The sequence below is a fragment of the Rhinopithecus roxellana genome, chromosome 11 (assembly GCF_007565055.1).
Source record: "Rhinopithecus roxellana isolate Shanxi Qingling chromosome 11, ASM756505v1, whole genome shotgun sequence".
NCBI lineage: Eukaryota > Metazoa > Chordata > Mammalia > Primates > Cercopithecidae > Rhinopithecus > Rhinopithecus roxellana.
The window spans coordinates 136,331,311-136,353,862 of NC_044559.1; the positions used below are offsets into that span (position 1 = coordinate 136,331,311).

General features: G+C 47.5%; 1 protein-coding gene across 3 annotated transcripts in view; it reads right to left on the reverse strand.

Moving 5' to 3' along the window:
• HK1 (hexokinase 1) overlaps window positions 1-22,552 on the reverse strand; it is a 90,455-nt gene that overhangs the window by 4,253 nt on the left and 63,650 nt on the right. For all 3 annotated transcript variants that reach the window (XM_030940407.1, XM_010362819.2, XM_030940408.1), the window contains 9 exons: window positions 22,222-22,377; window positions 19,453-19,686; window positions 15,843-16,147; window positions 14,151-14,299; window positions 13,721-13,840; window positions 12,182-12,277; window positions 8,729-8,828; window positions 5,987-6,170; window positions 3,506-3,661 (listed from right to left, as the gene is read on the reverse strand). In XM_030940407.1, the coding sequence (XP_030796267.1) occupies window positions 3,506-3,661; window positions 5,987-6,170; window positions 8,729-8,828; window positions 12,182-12,277; window positions 13,721-13,840; window positions 14,151-14,299; window positions 15,843-16,147; window positions 19,453-19,686; window positions 22,222-22,377 (1,500 nt within the window). The remainder of the gene's footprint in view (window positions 1-3,505; window positions 3,662-5,986; window positions 6,171-8,728; window positions 8,829-12,181; window positions 12,278-13,720; window positions 13,841-14,150; window positions 14,300-15,842; window positions 16,148-19,452; window positions 19,687-22,221; window positions 22,378-22,552) is intronic.

Sequence of the window (22,552 nt, forward strand, 5' to 3'; positions counted from 1 at the left end):
CACAAGACTATAGTTTAATTTATATTCCTCTCTATTAGTGAGGATGACTTTTTTTTTTCCATTTGTTTTTTGGCCATATAAACTACTTCTTATGTCTCAAGACTTTTCTCCTGGTATATTTGTCTTGTTTATATTAAATTGAAAGAGATGATGATGACTGGGATGGTACACTGAAGACCAGCCAGGCTTCCTGGAGGACTTACCATGTAACATATATTTTACATACATTACCTTACTCCTCAACCAACCAATGCATGTATGATTATCCCCATTTTAAAGATAAAGCAACTGAGGCTGGGAGAAATTGAGTATCGCAAAGCACACAGCCGGTGGAGAAGAGCAGGTGTAGACCAGACCTGCCAAAGCCCACCATGCCCTGCTAGGCATCTTGTCATACGCAGTACAAATGTCTTCCTCATTTTACTGTTGTCTTTTAAGTTTGATTACTAATTTTTTTTTTTTTACTTATAGATGCTATGTAGCTATATTTGGCCATTTTTCTTTATGATTTCTTTCTTTGCTATTATGCTTGAAAAGGCTTTCCATACCACTTCACACCCCTTAGGATGGTTATTCTCAAAAAACCCAGAAAATTACAAGTGTTGGCGAGGATGTGGAGAAACTAGAACTTTCTTTTTTTTTTTTTTTTTTTGAGTTGGAGTCTGGCTCTGTCGCCCAGGCTGGAGTGCAGTGGCCGGATCTCAGCTCACTGCAAGCTCCGCTTCCCGGGCTTACGCCATTCTCCTGCCTCAGCCTCCGGAGTAGCTGGGACTACAGGCGCCCGCCACATCGCCCGGCTAGTTTTTTGTATTTTTTTTTTAGTAGAGACGGGGTTTCACCGTGTTAGCCAGGATGGTCTCGATCTCCTGACCTCGTGATCCGCCCATCTCGGCCTCCCAAAGTGCTGGGATTACAGGCTTGAGCCACCGCGCCCGGCCGAAACTAGAACTTTCACGGGCTGCTGGTGGGAATGTAAAATGTTACGGCCACTGTGGAAAACAACATGGTGGTTCCTCAAACAATTCAATGGGGAATTACCATATGATCCCGCAATTCCACTTGGGGTACATACACACACACAAAAACTGAAAGCAGGGACTCGAGATACTGGTCACCTGTGTTCATAGTAGCATTTGTCACAATATCCAAAAGGTGGAAGCAAGCCAAGTGTCCATGGATGGATGAATAAATAAACAAAATGCAGTGTGTGTGTGACGGTATATCACTCAGCCTTAAAAATAAGGAAATGATGGCCGGGCACTGTGGTTCACGCCTGTAATCCCAGTACTTTGGGAGGCCAAGGTGGACGGATCACCTGAGGTCCGGAGTTCAAGACCAGCCTGACCAACATGGGGAAACCCCATCTCTACTAAAAATACAAAATTATTTCTAGTGGGACGTGCCGGGTGTGCATGGTGATGCATGCCTGTAATCCCAGCTACTCAGGAGGCTGAGGCAGGAGAATCACTTGAACCTGGGAGGCGGAGGTTGTGGTGAGCCAAGGTTGCGCCACTGCACCCCAGCCTGGGCAACAAGAGCGAAACTCCATCTCAAAAAAATAAAAAAATAAGGAAATTCTAATACATGCCACAATACAGATGAACCTTAAGACATTATGCTAAGTGAATTAAGCCAGTCACAAAGGACAAATGCTATATGATTCTATTTATATGAAGTATCCAGAGTTGTCAAATCCAAAAAGACAGAGAGTAGAATGGTGGTTGCTGGGGTGGGGGAAGGGAGGAATGGGGCGTTAGTGTTTGCTGCGTACAGAGCTTCAACTGAGGAGATGAAAAGTGTTCCGGAAATGGATGGTGGTGATAGCTGTGCAACTATGTGAATGTACTTAATGCCACCAAACTGTATACTTAAAAACCATTTTGTTGGCCGGGCGCGGTGGCTCAAGCCTGTAATCCCAGCACTTTGGGAGGCCGAGGTGGGCGGATCACGAGGTCAGGAGATCGAGACCATCCTGGCTAACACAGTGAAACCCCATCTCTACTAAAAATACAAAAAAATTAGCCGGGCGTAGTGGCGGGCGCCTGTAGTCCCAGCTACTCGGGAGGCTGAGGCAGGAGAATGGCGTGAACCCGGGAGGCGGAGCTTGCAGTGAGCCGAGACGGCACCACTGCACTCCAGCCTGGGGGCAGAGCGAGACTCCGTCTCAAAAAAAATAAATAAATAAAATAAAATAAAATAAAAACCATTTTGCGTGGGTAAGAGCAATGTATAGGCTTGTTAGGTTTTTTTTGTTTAAGGTTTAATATCTTTCTTTTTTTTTTTTTTTTTTTTTTTGTTGTTGTTGTTGAGACAGGGTCTGTCTCTGTTGCCCAGGCTGGAGTGCAGTGGTGCAACCTCAGCTAACTGCAACCTCCGCCTCCTGGGCTCAAGCCGTCCTCCCACCTCAGCCTCCCAAATAGCTGGGACAGGAATGTGCCACCACACCCAGCTAGTTTTTGTGCTTTTTGTAGAAACAGGGTCTTGCCATGTTACCCAGGCTGGTCTTGAACACCTGAGCTCAAGTGATTCACCCGCCTCAGCCTCCTAAAGGGCTGGGATTACAGGCATGAGCCACCATGCCCAGCCTACACAGAGCCTACGTTAGGTTATTATGACCATTCTAAAAAGAACACAATATTTGCACAATTGCTTTTGTTTTTTCTGACCATTTTTCCTCCTTCTCACACAGTGTGCCTTGGAAGACAGCAAAGGCAAGGAAGAAATGTTCCCTGGACAGGAGAAAAGTAGAAAGAAAGTGGAACAACTTGCCGAGGGGCATCAGCTCCTAGGTGGCCTGGCACTGAACCCCAGGCTGCCTTTCAGATAAATCCAGGGTGGGCCCTATGCACCCCCAATACAAGTATGTATAGTGCACCTTTACCATCTGAAATTGAATCCATATAATCTTCTTACATACATAATTTCAAATAAATCAATATAATGCCCTAACATAAAGGATAGATAAAAGGAAAGTAAGTAATTTATTTATTTATTGAGATGGAGTCTCCCTCTGTTGTCAGGCCAGGCTGGAGTGCAGTGGCGCAATCTCAGTTCACTGCAACCTCCACCTCCTGGGTTCAAGCGAGTCTCCTGTCTCAGCCTCCCAAGTAGCTGGGATTACAGGCATATGCCACCACACCCGGCTAATTTTTTGTATTTTTAGTGGAGACAGGGTTTCATCTGTCTGTTAGCCAGGATGGTTATGTTAGCCAGGATGGTCTCAATCTCCTGACCTCATGATCCACCCGCCTCAGCCACCCGCCTCAGCCTCCCAAAGTGCTGGGATTACAGGCGTGAGCCACTGCGCCAGGCCAAGGATATTAATTTATAATAAAATTGTAAGATTTCACTATGCAAATGCCCAGGGTCTGCTATTCCAGAGGAGAAAAAACATCCTCAAAAATGGCCAAAATGTCCCCTAGGGTCCCTACCACCCCCTTCACAATCCACTGGCCAGGAGACTTCTGAAGGGTGGGTGCTGGCAGGGAAGGCACTGCCCACTCACCTCTCGATCTGAGAGAGAAACTTGGTCTCAAAGATGCCCCGGGTCTTCAGCGGCTCTGAGATCTGCCCTCGGAAGAGGAATCCCTTCTTGGTGAAGTCGATTAAGATGTTGCGGACAATTTCACCCAGGTACATACCACTGATCATCTTCTCATACCTGAGACAGGAGGAGGGGCCTGGGGTGTCTATGGGAAGTGGCCAGGAGGACTGTCAGCCCTTGGTCTCAAGGTCACTCCGCGTCTCTTACTGCCCCTCAAACGCATCATCAACAGCCAGCGCCCAGCCCTGTGCCCTGCTGCAGAGGCAGAGTGGGAGGACCAGGGAGTCCTCCACCCTCTCACATCAGAAACAAAACCACCAGCATTCATGTCTACCCGCTAGACTGGTCTCCCTCCTCAGCTACCTTCTAGCTCTCGGCCCCAAGGGCACTTCCCTGAGAGCCAGTCCTCCTCCGCCATCCTGAGTCCTACCTGCCTGTTTCAGGTTCCTGCACACCTCACCATTTTCCTCCTTCATAACACACATGAGCTCACTGCCTCCCACCACCACTGCTGCAGTGACAGCCCCAAGAGGACAGGGCATGTGTGCCTTTTTCAGCTCTGAATCCCCAGGGCACAGCACAGCATAGCATAGCACTGGGCCCTCAGTAAAGTGCCCAAAAAATATCTGCAGAATAAGCAAATGACTGGGCTAAGTCTTAAAGGAACAAGAAGACAAAAAAAAAAAGGAAAGTTCCTAGATTTTTCTAAAGGTTTTGCAAATACCCAGAGTACTGGTCAAGCCCATAGCAGAGCGACAAAGCCACACGGAAGGGAGAATTTAGTGGCCACAACACACTGGAGGTCAACCTGTTCTTGGAACTTTGAATTTCCTGCCCTCTCCATGCTCAGGGATCTCAAGAAATAACAAAAGATTGATTCATTTCCACGGCATATGCCCAAGCCCAGTGTCCCAAAGCTGAGAAGAGTCCCCTGGAATTCGGATACTCCAGGATTCCTCCTATTTCATGTGGTACACGGAAGAACACGAAACACAATGGAACCACAGAGGAGTGGACACCCCTACCAAGTCCCATCCAGTCCTTCCCACTACACCGCAAAGGCTACCCCGGTTTGGTGCTGACATGTCTTTAAGCCCTTCCAACACTTGCTGATCCCCCCCTTTTAACCAAGAGGGTCTTACTATTATTGTTGTTATTATTGTTATTAATTTTTAGTAGAGATGGGGTCTCTCTATGTTGCCCAGGGTGGTCTCAACCTCCTGAGCTCAAGCAATCCGCCCGCCTTGGCCTCCCAAAGTGCTAGGATTACTTTGATGATCCACTGCACCCGGCCCAAAGGGGGTTTTAGCTCAGGGCCTTTGGTAAGCGACAGCATCTAGCTGGACTTGAATAACACAGTTCTTCACTATACTCATTTTATAGTTTCCATCTCTTTATGGTAATACTGGTTCTCCCTCTTTTTCCTCCTTCATTAAATGTCAGTAAAGACTATAAGTGCCGAGCGCAGTGGCTCATGCCTGTAATCCCAGCACTCTGGGAAGCCTGACAGGCAGATCACCTGAGGTCAGGAGTTCGAGACCAGCCTGACCAACATGGAGAAACCCCATCTCTACTAAACATATAAAATTAGTTGGGCGTGATGGTGCATGCCTGTAATCCCAGCTACTGGGGGAAGCTGAGGCAGGAGAATCACTTGAACCCGGGAGATGGAGGTTGCGGTGAGCCGAGATCACACCACTGCACTCCAGCCTGGGCAATAAGAGTGAAACTCCATCTCAAAAAAAAAGGATTATGAACTGATTTAAAGAAAAACACTAAGTAACTAACAGCATAGGTGGTATTCAGAAACAGCAAAAACCTTGAGGCGGCTAGGGAATGACTCGTGTCGGGTGCTACTCCAGCCCTTCTTTCTGCTCCTGGGAGACAACTTGGACCAACTCATCCTGGCCGTGGCAGAGGATGGCCTGATTCCTGGGGGCTTGGGACAAAGGGTCACTTGTCTCATTTCAGAGTATGGCAGACACTGCCATTTTGGACATGGTCCCTGAGACCTGAGCTGCAGAGCTCCACACGGCCACTAGGTGGTGCAGGCAGCTCGCAGAGGGAAGGACGATTGCCACAGGGCCTCTGCTTCACCCCAACCTGCCACCCAGCCACCCTCACCCCACCCCCTTGTTATTCTGATGGGGAAGGAACACAGCAAGAGGATCGGAAGGCCAGAATCCTCCAGGCTAAAAAACAGTCACAGGCAGCCCCTAGACAGGCATCAACCCTGGGCCATCTTGTACCATGTTGGGGGTCTGTCCTCCCTGGTTCTCTGCTGTCCAAAAGGCCAAGGTCAGGAGTGAGCCAGGGGGTCCAGTATTGAAGCCTCTGTTCAGACCTCTCCTCCTAGAAACTTCTTCCACTGCAAGTGGCAGAATGCAGCCAAGTGCTGCCCCCATCCCGACTGTGGGTGCCCTCTCCGCCAGGGGGGGTTACCTTTGTTTCCCAGCATTTAGGGAATATTCATCCACCAGTCTGTCGTACTGTGTCCTGATATCATCCAGACACCCATTGTCCCCAAAGGCCCCCCACTCCATGTTGATGCACATCAGCCCCCGGTCTCCCTCCACCATCTCCACGTTCTTCATCTCCTCCATGTAGCAGGCATTACTGCCAGTCCCTGGAACACACAAAGGGGCAGTGAGGAGCGGTGGCCTTGCATTTGGGGGTCTTGCAACTGCTTTATAGCAAAGAGATGGAGCGTTAATGGTAGAGATTTAGGCAACATTCAGACCAGAAGAAAAAATATATACATAGACACACAACAATATGCATACATGCCTATACAATACATACATGCCTGTATGTATGTGTATAAAATATTAGGGGATTATCTTCTATTTTACCATGGATATTCACTTATTTCCTTTTTCTTTTCTCCAAGACAGTGTCTGGCTCTGTCACCCAGGCTGGAGTGCAGTGGCGCAATCTCGGCTCGCTGCAACCTCCGCCTCCAGGGCTCAAGTGATTTTCCCACCTCAGTCTTCCAAGTGGCTGGAACTACAGGCACCACCACCATGCCTGGCTTTTTAAAATTTTTAGTAGAGATAGGGTTTTGCCATGTTGCCTAGGTTCATCTCAAATTCCAGGGCTCAAGCTACCCTCTCACCTCAGCCTCACAAAGTGATTACAGGCATGAGGCACCATGCCCAGCCCCACTTATCTTTTCTTGACAAGGATGGTTGGTCATGGACTATGCCTGCTCAATAAGCTTTCCTACATATCTTGGGATGAAGCCCACAGTTCAGGGCAGGACAGTGTCTTCAGCATTTCAAGGGGGCGGCTTTCAAAAGCAATGGTTTTTCATCCTTTTTGTATCAGACCTCTGAAGATCAGATGATTCTTCTATGAAAAAGGCACCTTTCTCTGGGTGGACCCACACACCGCACACATGCAACCTGGCATATGCTTGCCAGGGGCTCAGGAATCTCTGACTTCCATTCCTGAACTCCCTAGAGAAGAGTCACTTAAAATAGAAGGACCACAGACTGTTTGCTGTTCCAGCCCAAGAGAGCTAAGAAACTGAAGGCAAGCATCCTGCAACTTTCACAGCAATTTTAATTGCCATGATATCCAAACTTGTGGTCACTGAACTTGTCTCACTGAATAGACTGGACATTTAAAAACCAATCAACTAACCCAGGAAGAGTGCTTCACACACATACTTTAATATGCCCTTGGATCACCTGGGGACCCTAAGAAGCAGACCCAGATTCAAGAGGCTTGGGCCGGGACCTGAGAGCCTGCATCTCTAACAAGTTCCCAGGATGATGCTAATGATGCACCCAGGAGCACCATCCACCCATCCAGGGTGGGATGTAGGTGAACCTTCATCAGGAGGACACAAGACACACCCCCTGGCCAGACCAAAAGGGCTTTGGTAGTTTTCATCCCCTTTGAAGAAACTGAAGTAGAGTTCAAAGACTGTACAGCTGGACGATGTTTGTTCTGTGTTTTCTCAGCCCCCTTTTCACCCAAGGTTAAAACTGAGAGAAAAGGAGCTCCAAAAATAGAAGATGATAGGAGTGGGAGATGCAAAGAAAGCCAAAACATGGAAACCATACATCTTGCCTATGTGAGTCCTGAGCAAAGAGATCAATTGATGAAGGGAAGAAGAAGTAGCTATTAAATGTAGCTGGAGCCTGGTGCCAGGAAACAGGCGGGTCTGACCTCCCAGGAGGGAAGGTGGGGCCCCTAGCTTTGCATTTCATACTTAAGCCCATTCATAGAAAGAAAGGGAGGGGCTGGGTGGAGAAAGACAGGCCCCAAACAACCTTTCACCAAGAGCTGCTCCCTAGTTTTTTAAATTTCAACAGAAGCGAAAAGTGGCTTAACAATGAATGAAAAGTTCTTCCTGGCACCTGGAAGGCAGCCTGCTGGGGCCTCTTCCCAAGCTCTAGATGCTCAGCAACTGATCCAGTAGCAGGGGTGCCACTGCTCACTGGCCAGGCAGAGTCTGCAGATATTGGCTAAGAAACTCTCTGGGGTCTTTCCCAGCATCCCCTGACATGAGGAGCAGGACCAGCAGGACAAATGGTTTCCTCATAGTCCAAATCAATATGCTTCAGGAACGATGTGCTCGAGGCCCAGACCCCTAATGTGTTTGGATTACAAGGCAAAAAGCTGCAGAGACCACCTCTCTGCAACCCCCTTCAGTGGCTGGGACCAAGCACAAACAGTGGCTGCTAAAGGCAAAATGGTGCCCAAGACCATCCTGCCCCTTTCCATGCTCTAAGCATGGTCAGCATGGGAAGTGCTCTCTACTTCCTTTCCAGCCTCAGACTCCCTCTCTACCCCATCCCTCTGCAATACCTGCCCAGAGCCCCTCCATACAAGGTCCACAGAGCTGCCATGTTTGCCAGGCCCGCTCCAGGTACCTGTCTCCACTCAAGCCACGTGAGCCTTTTGGGGCCTCATTCCTGGAGAGTTCAGTTCATGACAGCCTGATCATAGGCAATGTGTAGCATTATGGGTGTCTTAGGAAAGAGACCCTGACCCCCGGCCCCCGTTGGAGACTCTGCAGCCTTCATCCAGCCCTGAACTCTGCAGATGGTCAGGAAATGACACTGACAGATAAGACTACCCCATACAGAGGACCAAGCTGCTGGGCCAAGGCTCCACAAAACAGGGAAAGCCCAGCCTTCCCTTCCCCAGGGAGAGACCTCCCAGGAAACTCACCAACAATGAGTCCGACCTCACAGGTGGGCTCCTCATAAGCACAGGTCATCATGGTGCCCACTGTGTCGTTGACCACAGCCACCACGTCCAGGTCAAATTCCTTTGCAAAGAAAGGGACACAGCTTTAGGAATAGGATCATTATGCCTGGCTTGAATGCTGCTGGTTCCGTCTGCTGCACTGCAGTCAGAGAGCCCCTGGTTATCATATAAGATGGTTTTCTTACCAGCCTACAAAAACGTAATGAATGTTCCTTTACAGACTAAACCTCTGCTATTAAGGATATATCTGAAACATGAGATCTAAGGAAGGGAAAGTATTCTACCCATTTTACAGATACTATTAGAGCGAATCATAGAATAGGAGAGACAAGCAGCCATGGTCAAATAGCTTCTTCCCTTTGGAGTTTAAAGCAGTATGGCCTTTCAGAGGGCAAAATGGAAAATATCAAACTCATTGCTCAGAATCTGTCCTTGAGAAATAGTCATGCAGGTGCACAAAGGCACACATACAAGGATATTTACTGCATGACATGCAATAGTCAGAAAAAGGAAACAATCCAAGTGTAGATCAAATGGACTATGTAAATCGCAATTCAGACATATGCTGGAATCCTACACAGCCAGGAAAAAGAATGAGGTTGGTCTAAATGCAATGATGAAGGATACCTGTTTCATATTAAATCAAAAAAACAAGTTGTCATGTTGTATATATGGTATAATTCCTTTTTTTTTTTTTTGAGACGGAGTCTTGCTCTGTCACCCAGGCTGGAGTGCAGTGGCCGGATCTCAGCTCACTGCAAGCTCTGCCTCCCGGGTTTACACCATTCTCCTGCCTCAGCCTCCCGAGTAGCTGGGACTACAGGTGCCCGCCACCTCGCCCGGCTAGTTTTTTATATTTTTTAGTAGAGACGGGGTTTCACCGTATTAGCCAGGATGGTCTTGATCTCCTGACCTCGTGATCCGCCCGTCTCGGCCTCCCAAAGTGCTGGGATTACAGGCTTGAGCCACCGCGCCCGGCCGATAATTCCTATTTTTTAAGAGTGTGTGTGTGTGTATTGGCATATGCATGAAAAGCAAGTTAGAAGAATTAACACTAACAGTTGTGAAACAGGCAAAAATAGATCACCAGGTATCCTTTCTAATTTAAGAGACAGAGTCTTGCTCTGTCACCCAGGCTGGAGTGCACTACCCCAACCATGGTTCACTGCAGACTCAACCTCCTAAGCTCAAGTAATCCTCCCATCTCAGCCTCCCAAGTAGGTGGGACCACAGGTGTGCACCACTATGGACTGGCTAATTTTTTATGTTTTAATTTCTTGCAGAGACTGGGTCTTACTATGTTACCCAGGCTGGTCTCCAACTCCTGGGCTCAAGCGTTCCTCCTGCCTTGGCTACGGGTGTGAACCACTGCACCCAACCTGCAGCTATATTTTCAATGAAATATTGTAAGTTGTGTAGCATACCCTTCCAGATGCAACTCAGCCCTCTTTCTTTTTTTCCTATTTAACTGCAAAAGACAGCAGACAAATCAGCCCTCTTTCAGACACTCATTTCAGCTTCCCTGACTGCCTAGTGCCTAGGTATCTGTCTGCTCTTTAGACTGTCATTTGAAGTGTTTTTTTTTTTTTTTTTTTTTTTTTTAATTTCTTACTTTGCTCAGTGTAATGGGGTTTGAAAAAAGGCAAAAGAAAAAAATGTGAAACAGTCTCTTACTGACTCCCTAATTAATTAATGAGTTAAATATTGGAAATTTTTCATTTTATATTTTTTCAATGTCCTCCAACCAAAGACCACCAGAAACACACCTGTAATCTAACAAAGTCGGGCTTTACTGACTCTTTGCAACACTGGAGAACACACCCCAGGGGGCATCTCGGAAAGTGGCTTGGTGTGGTGGCCCATGCTTGGAATCCCAACACTTTGAGAGGGTAAGACAGGAGGATCACTTGAGCCCAGGAGTTCAAGACCAGCCTGGGTAACATAGCAAGACCCCACCTCTATTTTAAAACTTCAACACTTTGGGAGGCCAAGGTGAGCAGATCGCCTGAGCCCAGGAGTTGGAGACCAGCCTGGGCAATATGATAAAACACCATCTCTACCAAAAATTAGCTGGATGTAGATGCCCACCTGTAGTCCCAGCTACTAGGGAGGCTGAAGCGGGAAGATCTCTTGAGCCTGGGAGGCAGAGGTTGCAGTGAGCCAAGATTGCACCACTGCACTCCAGCCTGGGTGACAGAGTAAGACCCTGTCTCAAAAAAGGAAATTTTAGGCCGGGCACGGTGGCTCAAGCCTGTAATCCCAGCACTTTGGGAGGCCGAGACGGGTGGATCACGAGGTCAGGAGATGGAGACCATCCTGGCTAACACCGTGAAACCCTGTCTCTACTAAAAAACACAAAAAACTAGCCGGGTGAGGTGGCGGGCGCCTGTAGTCCCAGCTACTTGGGAGGCTGAGGCAGGAGAATGGCGTAAACCTGGGGGGAGGCGGAGCTTGCAGTGAGCTGAGATCCGGCCACTGCACTCCAGCCTGGGCGACAGAGCAAGACTCCGTCTCAAAAAAAAAAAAAAAAAAAAAAAAAAAAAAAAAAAAAAAAAAGGAAACTTTAAAATTCTTAAAAAAAAAAAAAAAGTAATTTGGATCTGTGTCTGTGTTGTGGTTTGGGGGAAGGTTTAAAGAACTGGGGCTTTGCTCTGGATTGGATATTGTCAGGAACCAGGGGCAATTCTAGGGTTACAGACTGGTCTTATTCTTGTCTAAATCCATCATGGTCCCGGACGGAGCGGCTGTGTCTGATGTTTCCGCTCTGCAACTGTTTGTGGACTCTCTGAAATTGTCTGTGTTCCGCAGGAGAACACCAAGGCATAATTGAGAGTGTCAGGCTGTGCCCACCTGTCAGGGGCTGCTTCTCTCTTTTTCAATTTGCATGAGAGTCATGATTTACCTTTCTAAAAAAAAATAATAATAATAATCCTTTAACAACACAAACCTATGAGCCCTTGTTTCATTGCAGGCAGTGGAGTCAGGAAATAGGGAGCTTTTCTTGGCCAGGTCACATGCTTCTGTATTCTTTGAATTCTTTTTTTTTTTTTCTTTTGAGATGGAGTCTTGCTCTGTCACCCAGGCTGGAGTGCAGTGGCACGATCTCGGCTCACTGCAACCTCCTCCTGGGTTCAAGCGATTCTTCTGCCTCAGCCTCCCGAGTAGCTGGGACTACGGGTGGCACCACCACACCCGGCAAATTTTTGTAATTTTAATAGAGATGGGGTTTCACCATATTGGCCAGGTTGGTCTCAAACTCCTGACCTCATGATCCACCCGGCTCAGCCTCCCAAAGTGCTGGGATTACAGGTGTGAGCCACCACGCCCAGCCTGAATTCTTTACAACAGGCAAACACACGTTTTAGAAACTCCTAAAACAGTAAAGATTTTTAAAAACATTATTTTAATAGTTACCTCTCTCCTTTTTATCGCATCCCTTAGTAAGGTGGCTACATCATGGCCCACGCAGTCTGTTGCCTTAAAACCCTTTGTCCACGTGATCAAGATTCCCTAAAACATAAAAAGCACCAGGAGAGTCCTGTGTAATTAACCCGGAAGGGGAGAATACAAAATTCCAACCCTCCCTCCTGAGTCAACAACTGCTGAGGGCTTACAACATTGGAGACAGAGTTCAAACATCTGAGGACAAACCAATAAAATATGAATAGACCCTCCTCGCCATCCTCATAGGGGTCTGAAATAATCCCACTTCACAGATGGAGAAAATGAGGCACATTAGGTAAATAGTGATGTCTAAGTTCACTCAGCAGACAGCAAAGACGGCACTCAATAATGGAGAGCCCAGATCACCCGATTCTTAGCCTGGTGCTGCCACTGGCATAACCAGCTGTACAGAAGAGTCTACTAACACTATAACTAAAGGATCCTAAGAGTTTAGTAATGCTGTGACTACCTAAAATACATTTTGGGTTTCAATGGATTGAAGTTAAAACACTTCCTGGGGAAAAAAGTACCCTGGGTGTGTGTTGACTGAGATGAATCCAAGGTGAAGGTATAAGTGAAGTGCTTTAAAAACAAACAAACAAAAAAAAAACCCTCAAGTTTTCATAGATCTAACTCCTGAGCTCTAAAAGAGTTTCAGAAGAAGAAAGTCCCAAGTCAGCGACGTGACTGGATTAACTGGTTTACAGAGGCAGGTGACCATACCTAGCTCTCCTAGGGCTGCTCATTAAGCCTTAAACCCTGGCCTAAGACCCACCTCCAGAACTCCTGCCTGGTTATGTCTCTACCTACATACATGACACCCAGAGCTACCTACAGCTCTTCCAACGTGACAGGCTGGGTCTTGCCTCCGTGACTCTGCACCATTGGTTCTTTCTGCCCAGAATCCACTCCCCAACCCTGACTGCATGGAGCTGGAGCCGCTGGTGTTAGGGACTCAGCTCCCCCACTAGACTGTGGCCTTCCAGAGGACAGGAGCTGTAACCTTCAGCTCTGAGCCCAGTACTCAGTAGTCAGCAGGTGCTCAAGCTCTGATCCTGGACCCTGATTCATCCCGTGTATTGAACAAACATTTATTATCTCCTCTGATTGGACACTGTGCTAGGGCGTGTGGGGATACAGGTCCTTGCTCACGGAGTATACCACTAGCAGAAACAAAAGACACTGTCACTAAGAACTAACTGTGTAAGAAGTGCTATAAGCAAGGCAACAAACAAACGAACAGGGGGCACAGAAGAGGACAAGGTTCTTTTTTTGCCTGGAGGACCAGAAGGTTTCCCAGAAAAGGTGACTGCTTTCAAAGAGAAAAGAAGAGAGAAGAGTCCCAGTATGTCCTGCAGGCTGTGAAATAAAGCCTGGCTCAACCCACTGTGACTGTGACTGTCACCTAGGAATGACACTGAGGCTGGAGAAGGCCTCAAGGGCCAGCCCACCCGGGCCACAGGGGACTCAGTGCTGCCTGATCACTGAGGCCTAAGGACAGAGACTCACCGCGTCCAGACTCGTCTGCTGGCAGGGAAATGAGAACGTGAAGCCCAGAGGCATCCGAGGGCCTTTGATCCCCATGTAGTCCAGGAAGTCAGAGATGCAGGAGACAATGTGATCAAACAGCTGCAGGAGAAAAGAAAGGATCTCCTATGCTCTCTGTGGTTTTATCAGTGCACATGGACCAAAGTGTCTATACACACACACACGTATGCAAACACCCCCCCCACACACATGCAGAGTGAGCATCCTTTTCCAGGGCCTTGTCAGCCACCAGAGTGTCACAAGCCAGGCATGGCAAAAAGCATCTGGTGCTTCTGGGCCACAAGGACACAAATCCATGTGGGCATCCCATGGAGGATTTTGGTCATCACGTGACTGCTGGTGCCACTGGCTGTGTGTGCAGTGCATATGCACTATGGTTTTGTAATCTCACCTCTTCCCCAGTGCCCTGCATGATTTCAATAGGAATGGCGTAGATCTTGTTGTGCATTTCCACCGTTCTCTTTTTCCCACTACGGATTTTCACCAGCAGCACACGGAAATTGGTTCCTCCAAGATCCAGGGCCAAGAAGTCACCATTCTCTGTTGCAGTCAAAAACGTAAAGAATGTCAAAAACAGCTAAGTGCCTCTTGGCAGCCAGTAAACTCAAGACTCCAGACTTTCAAGGGAAGAACCCCATCGCAAACATAGAAGAGAAGCTGCAACTCCTCCCTTTAGGACACAGCACAGACTCAGAGGAAGAGTGGGCACTACATCCCTGACCACCACAGACTTGGAGCCACACTGGGAGGGGAGCATGTGAGTAAACCACCTGTCACAATACACAGACTTCACCAGGCCTGCAACAATGAAAATCTCCTACAAAAATTAATAATTTATGTCAGGGTGTGGGGTATTTGCAAAAACAGCCACATCATTCCCTTCCCTGCATGTGCAAAATCCTTCTTTGCAATGTGACTGCAGTTCTTCCCACTGAAAGACGGAGTCAATTTCTCCTCCCCTGGGATCTAGCCCAGCCCTAGGATTGTCCAGGCCAACAGAGTGTGGCAGAGGCAAAGCTGAGCCTATCCCCAGTCTGGGCTTCCAGGAGGCTTTGAAGTCTTCCCCTCTCCCTTGCAGCCCTTACTGCCACCACTTGAACAGACAGGTGGCCCACTGAAGGATGAGACACAGGGCTAGGGACCCCTGCACCCCAGCCAGCAGCCAACTGCTGGACATGTGTGGAAGGGCATCTGAGATCTGTCTCCCAGCTGACCCAACAGCTGACTGTAGATGCAGGACTGAGGCCAGCAGAGGTCAGCCGAGCCTGGCCCTGATGAGCAGAACTGTCCAACTGACTCACAGATGCATGAACAATAATAAGGGGTGGTTGTTTTAAGCCACTAAGTATGAGGGTGGCTTATAATGTGGTATGAGGTAACTTATACATAGGACACATTCCTGTCACAAACATTCATTACTCCAAGGACCCACCTGAAAAGCTCTTCAGATTCCCCATAATGATCGGCTTCAGTGAAAACTACCAAGGTTAGCATAAAGGGTTGGATTCCATGCTACCATTTGCCTGAATGCAAAACTCCCCAGGCCCTGAATGTCTCATGCATACTCTATAGAGATTTAAGAAGGGTACACTGAGTGTTTATCCTTCTGCTGGCTTACCTTGGCTTTGGGAAAACCTAATCAGTGCTGTGGGATTTGCCCAGCTTTTAAGAACACTTCTTTTTTATTCATTTAATACTTTTGGAGACAGGGTCTTGCTTTGTTGCCCAGACTGGTCTTGAACTCCTGGGCTCAAGCAGTCCTCCCACCTCAGCCTCTTGAGTAGCTGGATGACAGGCGTGTGCCACCTTGCCCAGCTCAGAGCACTACTCTGAGCAGGGCTGTAGTTTTAGAGGTAGATAGCACTTGCCTGGGAGGTCTGACCAGGAAAATTTAACTGCCCCGACTCACACACACGACAAATCAGTTAATAAAAATGGAAAACAGGTGTGAGGAAGTTTCTAGCTCTGGCAAAATCATGCATCACCAGTGCAAAGGCATCCGCTGGTGAATCCAACCTCCCCCACTGTGGCTCAGTCCCTGGCAGGAGCAGGACAGGCATGTCAGCCCCCAGCAGGCCCTCACCGGTCCCGTCAGGGGTACTCCGGACGAAGGAGGGCAGCATCTTAACCGCGGCATTGTTGTGCGTCTGCTTCCTCAGCCCCAGCTCCATCTCGGCCCGCATCCTCTTCTTCACCTCCAGCAGCATGTCCTTGGTGAGGTGGAAATGAGCCAGGGTCTCCTCTATTTGCCGGTGCTGCTCGGCCAAGCGGTAGGCCACCGCCGTCACCATGGCAGCCCCCTTGCCGCTGCCACTCTCCGAGAGGAGGAAGCGCACATCGGAGTCCGGCACCAAGCGCCTCAGAGTCTTGTGGAAACGCCGGGAATACCTTGTGGGGGCGGGGGGGACATGCCACAACAGCTGGACTGAGCATCTACTGGGGACCTCTGGCCACCCTTTCTTTCTCCACTCTTTAACTCTTTTTCTTCCCTTTTTTTTTTTTTTTTTTTTTTTTGAGACAGGGTCTTGCTCTATTGCCCAGGTTGGAATGCAGTGGCACAATCACAGCTCACTGCTGCCTCAACTTCCCAGGTTCAGGTGATCCCCCCACCTCAGCCTCCCTAGTAGCTGGAGCCACTCCTGGCTAACTTATTTGTATTTTTAGTAGAAACAGGATTTCGCCATGTTGCCCAGGCTGGTCTCAAACTTCTGGGTTCAAACTATCCACCTGCCTCAGCTTCCCAAGTGCTGGGATTACAGGCATGGGCCATGTGCCCAGCCTAATTCCATTTTCTGCACCTGGTTTTTTCATTACACAAATCATATATATACACTGTAGAAAAGTTAGCAAATGCAGAGAGGTAAAAAGGAAAAATGAAATCGTTCATAATCACACATAAAAAGAGAAGATTCTCATTATTACATGAGTATCACACACAAAAATTCCAGGTCTAAAAACATTTTGTCCTCCACCATGAAGAAGATAATACAGCACAGTGGTCAAAAGCACGGTGTTCAAAAGTCAGATGGGGCCAAGTGCAATGGCTCACGCCCGCAATCCCAGTACTTTGGGAGGCCAAGGCAGGTGGATCACCAGAGGTCAGGAGTTCAAGACCAGCCTGGCCAACATGGTGAAACCCTGTCTCTTATTAAAAATACAAAAATTAGCTGGGCATGGTGACAGATGCCTGTAATTCCAGCTACTCAGGAGTCTCAGGCAAGAGAATCGCTTGACCCTGGGAGGCGGAGGTTGCAGTGAGATGAGAGCACACCACTACACTTCAGCCTGGGCAACAGAGCGAGACTCTGTCTCAAAAAAAAAAAAAAGAAAAAAAGTCAGATGGGAAAACAAGGGCGAACTCCACCCACTCCACCTCAGGTGACCTTGAGCAGCTGACCCTGAAGTAAAGGAGGATCTCAGCATCTGGGTGTCAGTGATGTGCAGGGAACTAATTGAGCTCGTTAAAATGCTCAGATTAGTAACTGCTGCTGAGGAAGGGTTCAATAAATAATCACTCATTTTTTTCACTTGGCTCTTTCCTTCACCACATAAAAGTCCAGAGGTGTCTTAGTGTCTAGAAGAGAGCTTTGGGACAGCAGTGAGATAGAACTTCCTCAGTTCTATCTCTGTCTGCGGTCTGCAGTCAATAGGGAAGGCTGGCAAAACAGTTCCCCCAAAATATTAACAGCAGTCAACTCCAAGGGGTGGGATTAAGGATGATTTCTATTTTCTTCATAACTTTTTGAACTAGTTAAAGTTTCTATACTGAGTAAATATTACTTCTGAAATGAGAAACATTTAATCAAGGCTATTTTTTAAACTGTCATGAGAAGAGTTCTGGCTCATAGGGATTACTGCACAAGAGTATGAATGTACTTAATACCACTGAACTGTACCCTTCATAGTTAAGGTGGGCCGGGCACAGTGACTTATGTCTAAGCCAGCACTCTGGGAGGCCGAGGATCACTTGAGTTCAGGAGTTCAAGACCAGCCTGGCCAGCATGACGAAACTTCATCACTACTAAAAAAACACATACAAAAAATTAGTCCGGTGCAGTGGCATGGCTGAGGCAGGAGAATTGCTTGAACCTGGGAGGCTAAGGTTGCAGCGAGCTGAGAGCACAGTTTTCCACTCCACTCCACTCCACTCCAGCCTGGGCAACAGGGCAAGACCCTGCCTCCAAAAAGAAAAGTTAAGATGATATATTTCATGTTATGTGTATTTTACTACAATCTAAAAAAATTCTAATGTGATGCTGCAAATCCCTAGGCTTTCTTGTCCAAAAAACTAGCCAAGAAATTACAAAGAAAAAAGAAAGAAATGGCTAATAAAAGTTTCATTATCAAGAATTTTGCAAATACTGTAAAAATATTTTTAAAATACAATTACATCCTTGGCAAATAACATCCTTTAACTTGGCTCAAACCCTATCCCCTCAGCAACACAAAACTATTTCTCTCTCTCTTTTTTGATTTTTTTCTTTTGAGACATGATCTCGCTCTGTCCCCCAGGCTGGAGTGCAGAGGCACAATCTCAGGTCACTGCAACTTCCACACCCCCATACTCAAGGGATCCTACCACTTCAGCCTTCCAAGTAACTGGGATTATAGGCACACCACGACACCCTAGCTAATAATTTGTTATTTTTTTTTGTAGAGACAGGGTTTCACCACATTGCTCAGGCTGGTCTCGAACTCCTGGGCTCAAGCAATCCACCTGCCTCAGCCTCCCAAAGTGCTGGGATTATAGGTGTGAGTTGCCATGCCAGGCCAGGACTATTTCAATTTAAGTCGACATTTTTTGAGCCATCACCAGAGCTGGGTGTGAAGGTGCAGTACTGACGTGAGTACTTCACATGCACATTATATTTATATGTACAGTGGGAAACAATTCTGAGGTCCTGTGCAAAACAATCATGTCACAGGCTATCATTAAAACTTATTAGATAATGACTTAGAATTTACCTTTAGCCTTTTAAAAAAGTACAAGCTACATTCTCACAGGACAACGTGGCTTCTGAAACTAAGGTGAGACGGCATGAGGACTGGCTGGGGCCACTGACAGACCAGAAGGCTACGTGGGGAACAAAGCACCTCCTCGCCAGTGGGGTCAACTTACAGCTCCTACAGCTCCAGCTCCCAGAGGCCAACCACAGACAAGCTGCCCATTTGAAAAAGTAAAGTCTGAGGGTTTGGGGGGTTTTAACAGGAGCTTCTGAAACAAGAATGTGGGTACCACACCTCTGACCCAAGGTCCTCCTGACGAAATGCGGACGAGAGACAGACACATTCCACCCAGCGGGACCGACAGCTACAGAAATCTCCATCTTGACTTTTGACAGGACAAGGTAACAATGGAGTGCAGAAACAATACCAGCAAGGATCGGCTAAGGGTGATACTTCCCAAGTGGGCAACACTGACCTTACTGCCCAGAACTAGGCATGCTATTTATTTATTTATTTTTTATTTTTTGTAGAGATGAGGTCTTACTATGTAGCCCAGGCTGTTCTCAAACTCCTTCCTCCTGCCTCGGCCTCTTAAACTGCTGAGATTACAGGCATGAGCCACAGCCCCTGACCACCATTGTCTTGTCTGCCAAAAAAAGTTCACCGGGTACAAAAGCCTGATTTCTGGAGAAGGTCCCTACCCACAATGGGTACAGAGTGCCAATGATAGCAAAGGGCAGACTCACTGTGGGTGCGTCTTGTAAAGAGATCCGTCGACACCAACTGTGGTCCGCAGCCTGGGTGTGCCCTTGTTATCACGCAGGCGGTTCAAGATGGCGCCCAGTGTGGCAGCCACCAGGTTGGCTGAGCGAAACGAGACAATGGTGCAAACGTGCTGGACTGAGACACAGTCATCATCGGACGGCTCCACTCCCAGGCGGGTCAGGATTTCTTTGGCATTGTGGAGGCCTTCCTTATTCCTGTGAAGTTAGAGGCCAATACTGATGCACTGAGGACCACATGAGGCAGTGCAAAGCACTGAGGCTCAAAGCGGCTAGAAAGGGAAAGCCCCACTTACCATGTGTGCGTGGTACGGGATGAAGACAGTCAAATGCCTGAGAAAAGCCCAGGAAGGGATCTCCTCCGTAAGAAATGCCAGGTAGTAATAGGAAAAACTGTACCAGCCTGCATTACGCCAAGCCAGAACCATGAAGAGAAGTGGAGAGGCAAAACTATGTGGCCTCTGAACAAGTGGAGAAATGGCTGCCACCACCCAGGGCTCATGAGGCTCGGGAGAACCTCCCACTCGCCAGGTCTGTGAGTTGCCCTGGATGCTTACACATCCTTCCTTGATGTCTCTCAGCCAAATTGTAATTTTCTGTATATGTGTTTTATGTATCTTTTGTTGGATTCACTCCAAAGCACTTTATTGTTTTGTTATTACTGTAAATGGTGTCTTTAAAATATATAGGTATACATACATGTATATATACACACACACACACACAAACACATATACACTCTATCTTTGCAGCTTTCCTATAAATCTAAAATTATTCTTTAAAAAGTATTTTAAAATACGTACATATTTTTATTATTGCTGATAGAAATACAACTGATTTCTGTATCTTATCTCCAGACATCTTTTTAACCTCTTCCGTCATTCTACTCATTTGTCTGTAGATATTTTGGGAGTATTCCATATAGACTTTTACCATTTGCAAATAATGGCAGTTTCACTTCTTTTTTGATTCTCATACCTTTATCTCTCATCTTTTCTTTAAAAAAAAAAAAAAAAAAAACCCACTGGCTAAGACTCCAGTACAATGCCAAAATAGAAACTGGTGATACTGTCTTGCTCCTGATTTTAGAGAATGCCTCTAACATCTGCTCTTGCAGGATGTTTTTTATAGTTTTTTGTTTGTTTGTTTGTTTTGAGATAGCCTTTATTATAATATACATGCTTCCTTGAGCTAGCTGGGTCAATACCAGAAACAGGCCAAGAGGAAAGCATGCATTTCCTGACTTGGCTAGTGACTTTCAAGACAATCCACGAGTCTCCTGCTCCCCTTTCTTCCCAGCCACTGACCAGGAGACTCATGAAAAGGGACAGCTAGAAACTCGGGAGCAAGGCTCCCTGATTATCGGGGCTTTGCACCTACTGTTCCTGAAGGAGAGTAATCATCAAACAAACTCCAGCACATGGATATGGCAGAAGAGTTGGTCCAGATAAACCCCTTTCCTATTCCAGCAGCTGCCTTCTCTAACCTCGAAGAGAGCTGATGCAAATCTTCTCCTAGGAACCAGAGCTGTGAAGCACTGGCTCTATCCAAATTTCTAGGACCACACGGGGAGCAATGGGAATGACCACTTTGTGCAGAGATAAAATGGCATTCCTTGCACCAAAGATGGCAGCAAAGCTAGCCTTATCTTTATCCAGGTGGCCTCACATGGCTACAAGGAGTCTCCTTAACCAGGAGTACAGCCTTCTGCACACGGAGGCCAGCAACAAGACAAGAGTGCTTTAGACTTGGAGGCACCAGACTACATCAGACTGGCACCGGGATCAAGGTCATCTGCTTCCCTCTCTGCGTGAAGGCCTGTGAGTTACAGTTAAGATAAAGAATCCCGCGTTTCTTGTATGATGTCAAGGGGCTGCAGTTAGTTGCTGGCTGGCTCTGTCTTTCCTTCTAACTGTCCTGTTTCATCTGTTAACCAGTGTTTCTCAACTTGCATGCCAGGGCACATTTCTGGCTGTTAACAGGTTTCCCCTGAAAGAATTTGTGAGTGGCAGGGAAGGGGTGGTTTCAAGCACAAAAGAAGTCTGGGAAATGACAAGTCAGTCAAAGCAAACTGGGTTTTCTTTAAGGTGTTGATGATACCATAAATCCGTATTCTTTTTATACCTTGTACTTCTTATACTGTTTTACTGTAAGTCTGTATTTATTTTACCATAACATTGTAAAATGGAAGATAAATGTGCCATATTCCCAATCCTATTGGTCAAGGAAGTCTTTTTTCAGGAAGCAGCTAATTAACATCTTGAGGTTACTAAGGCGCCCTTAGTGCCCTCAACACAGTCTGGAGAAGGTCTGGAGAAGGTCTCCAGACTGGAAGTGGAAGGTGCAATTCCAAAAACCCAGGCTCCAGGCTTCACCAGCTCCTTGCTCCTTGCTCGAATCGTCTGCTTCCCAGACGCTAATCTTACCCTGAGTGTGCGTGGAGGGTGGGGGTGACGGGCTGATGGGGATGGGAGAGGAAGCTGCTCTTGTAGCTAGACAGGAAAATCACCTGTGCACTTGAGGCTAACTATGTCATTCTTTAATGAACCGTGACAAGTGCCTGCAGGGAGTCTGGCCCAGGATGGGTCAGATAAGACTGAGGGGACACGGACCCAGAAAGCCATGACACTCTTGAAGGAAAAGCCACCAAACTTGGACTCAAGAAGTAACAGGGGACCAACTGCTCTTCTCTGCCCCAACACCCCAAGAAAGCCTTGAGGGGACGGTACCTACTTTTCGATGGCTGACACATCACTGGTGTTAAACTTCCCTCTGGTGAGCAGCTCTGGGGTGATCCGCCCTTCAAACAAGAGGCCCTCCTTGGCCATCTTGACCAGGATCAGTCGAACCAGCTCTCCCAAGTACATGCCACTGACCATCTTCTCAAACCTGCGGGAGAAAGGCAAACCGGCACTTGTCAGCCTTCCTCTGCGCCCCACACATGAGGGCTGGGACAGACACAAAAGGAATGGGAAGCCCCGACTCACCCCTCACCAGCCCCCAGCCTTGCGGCAGCCAAGACCATGCTCTTGCGTGACTGAACAGCAGAGGGAGAGGGATCGGA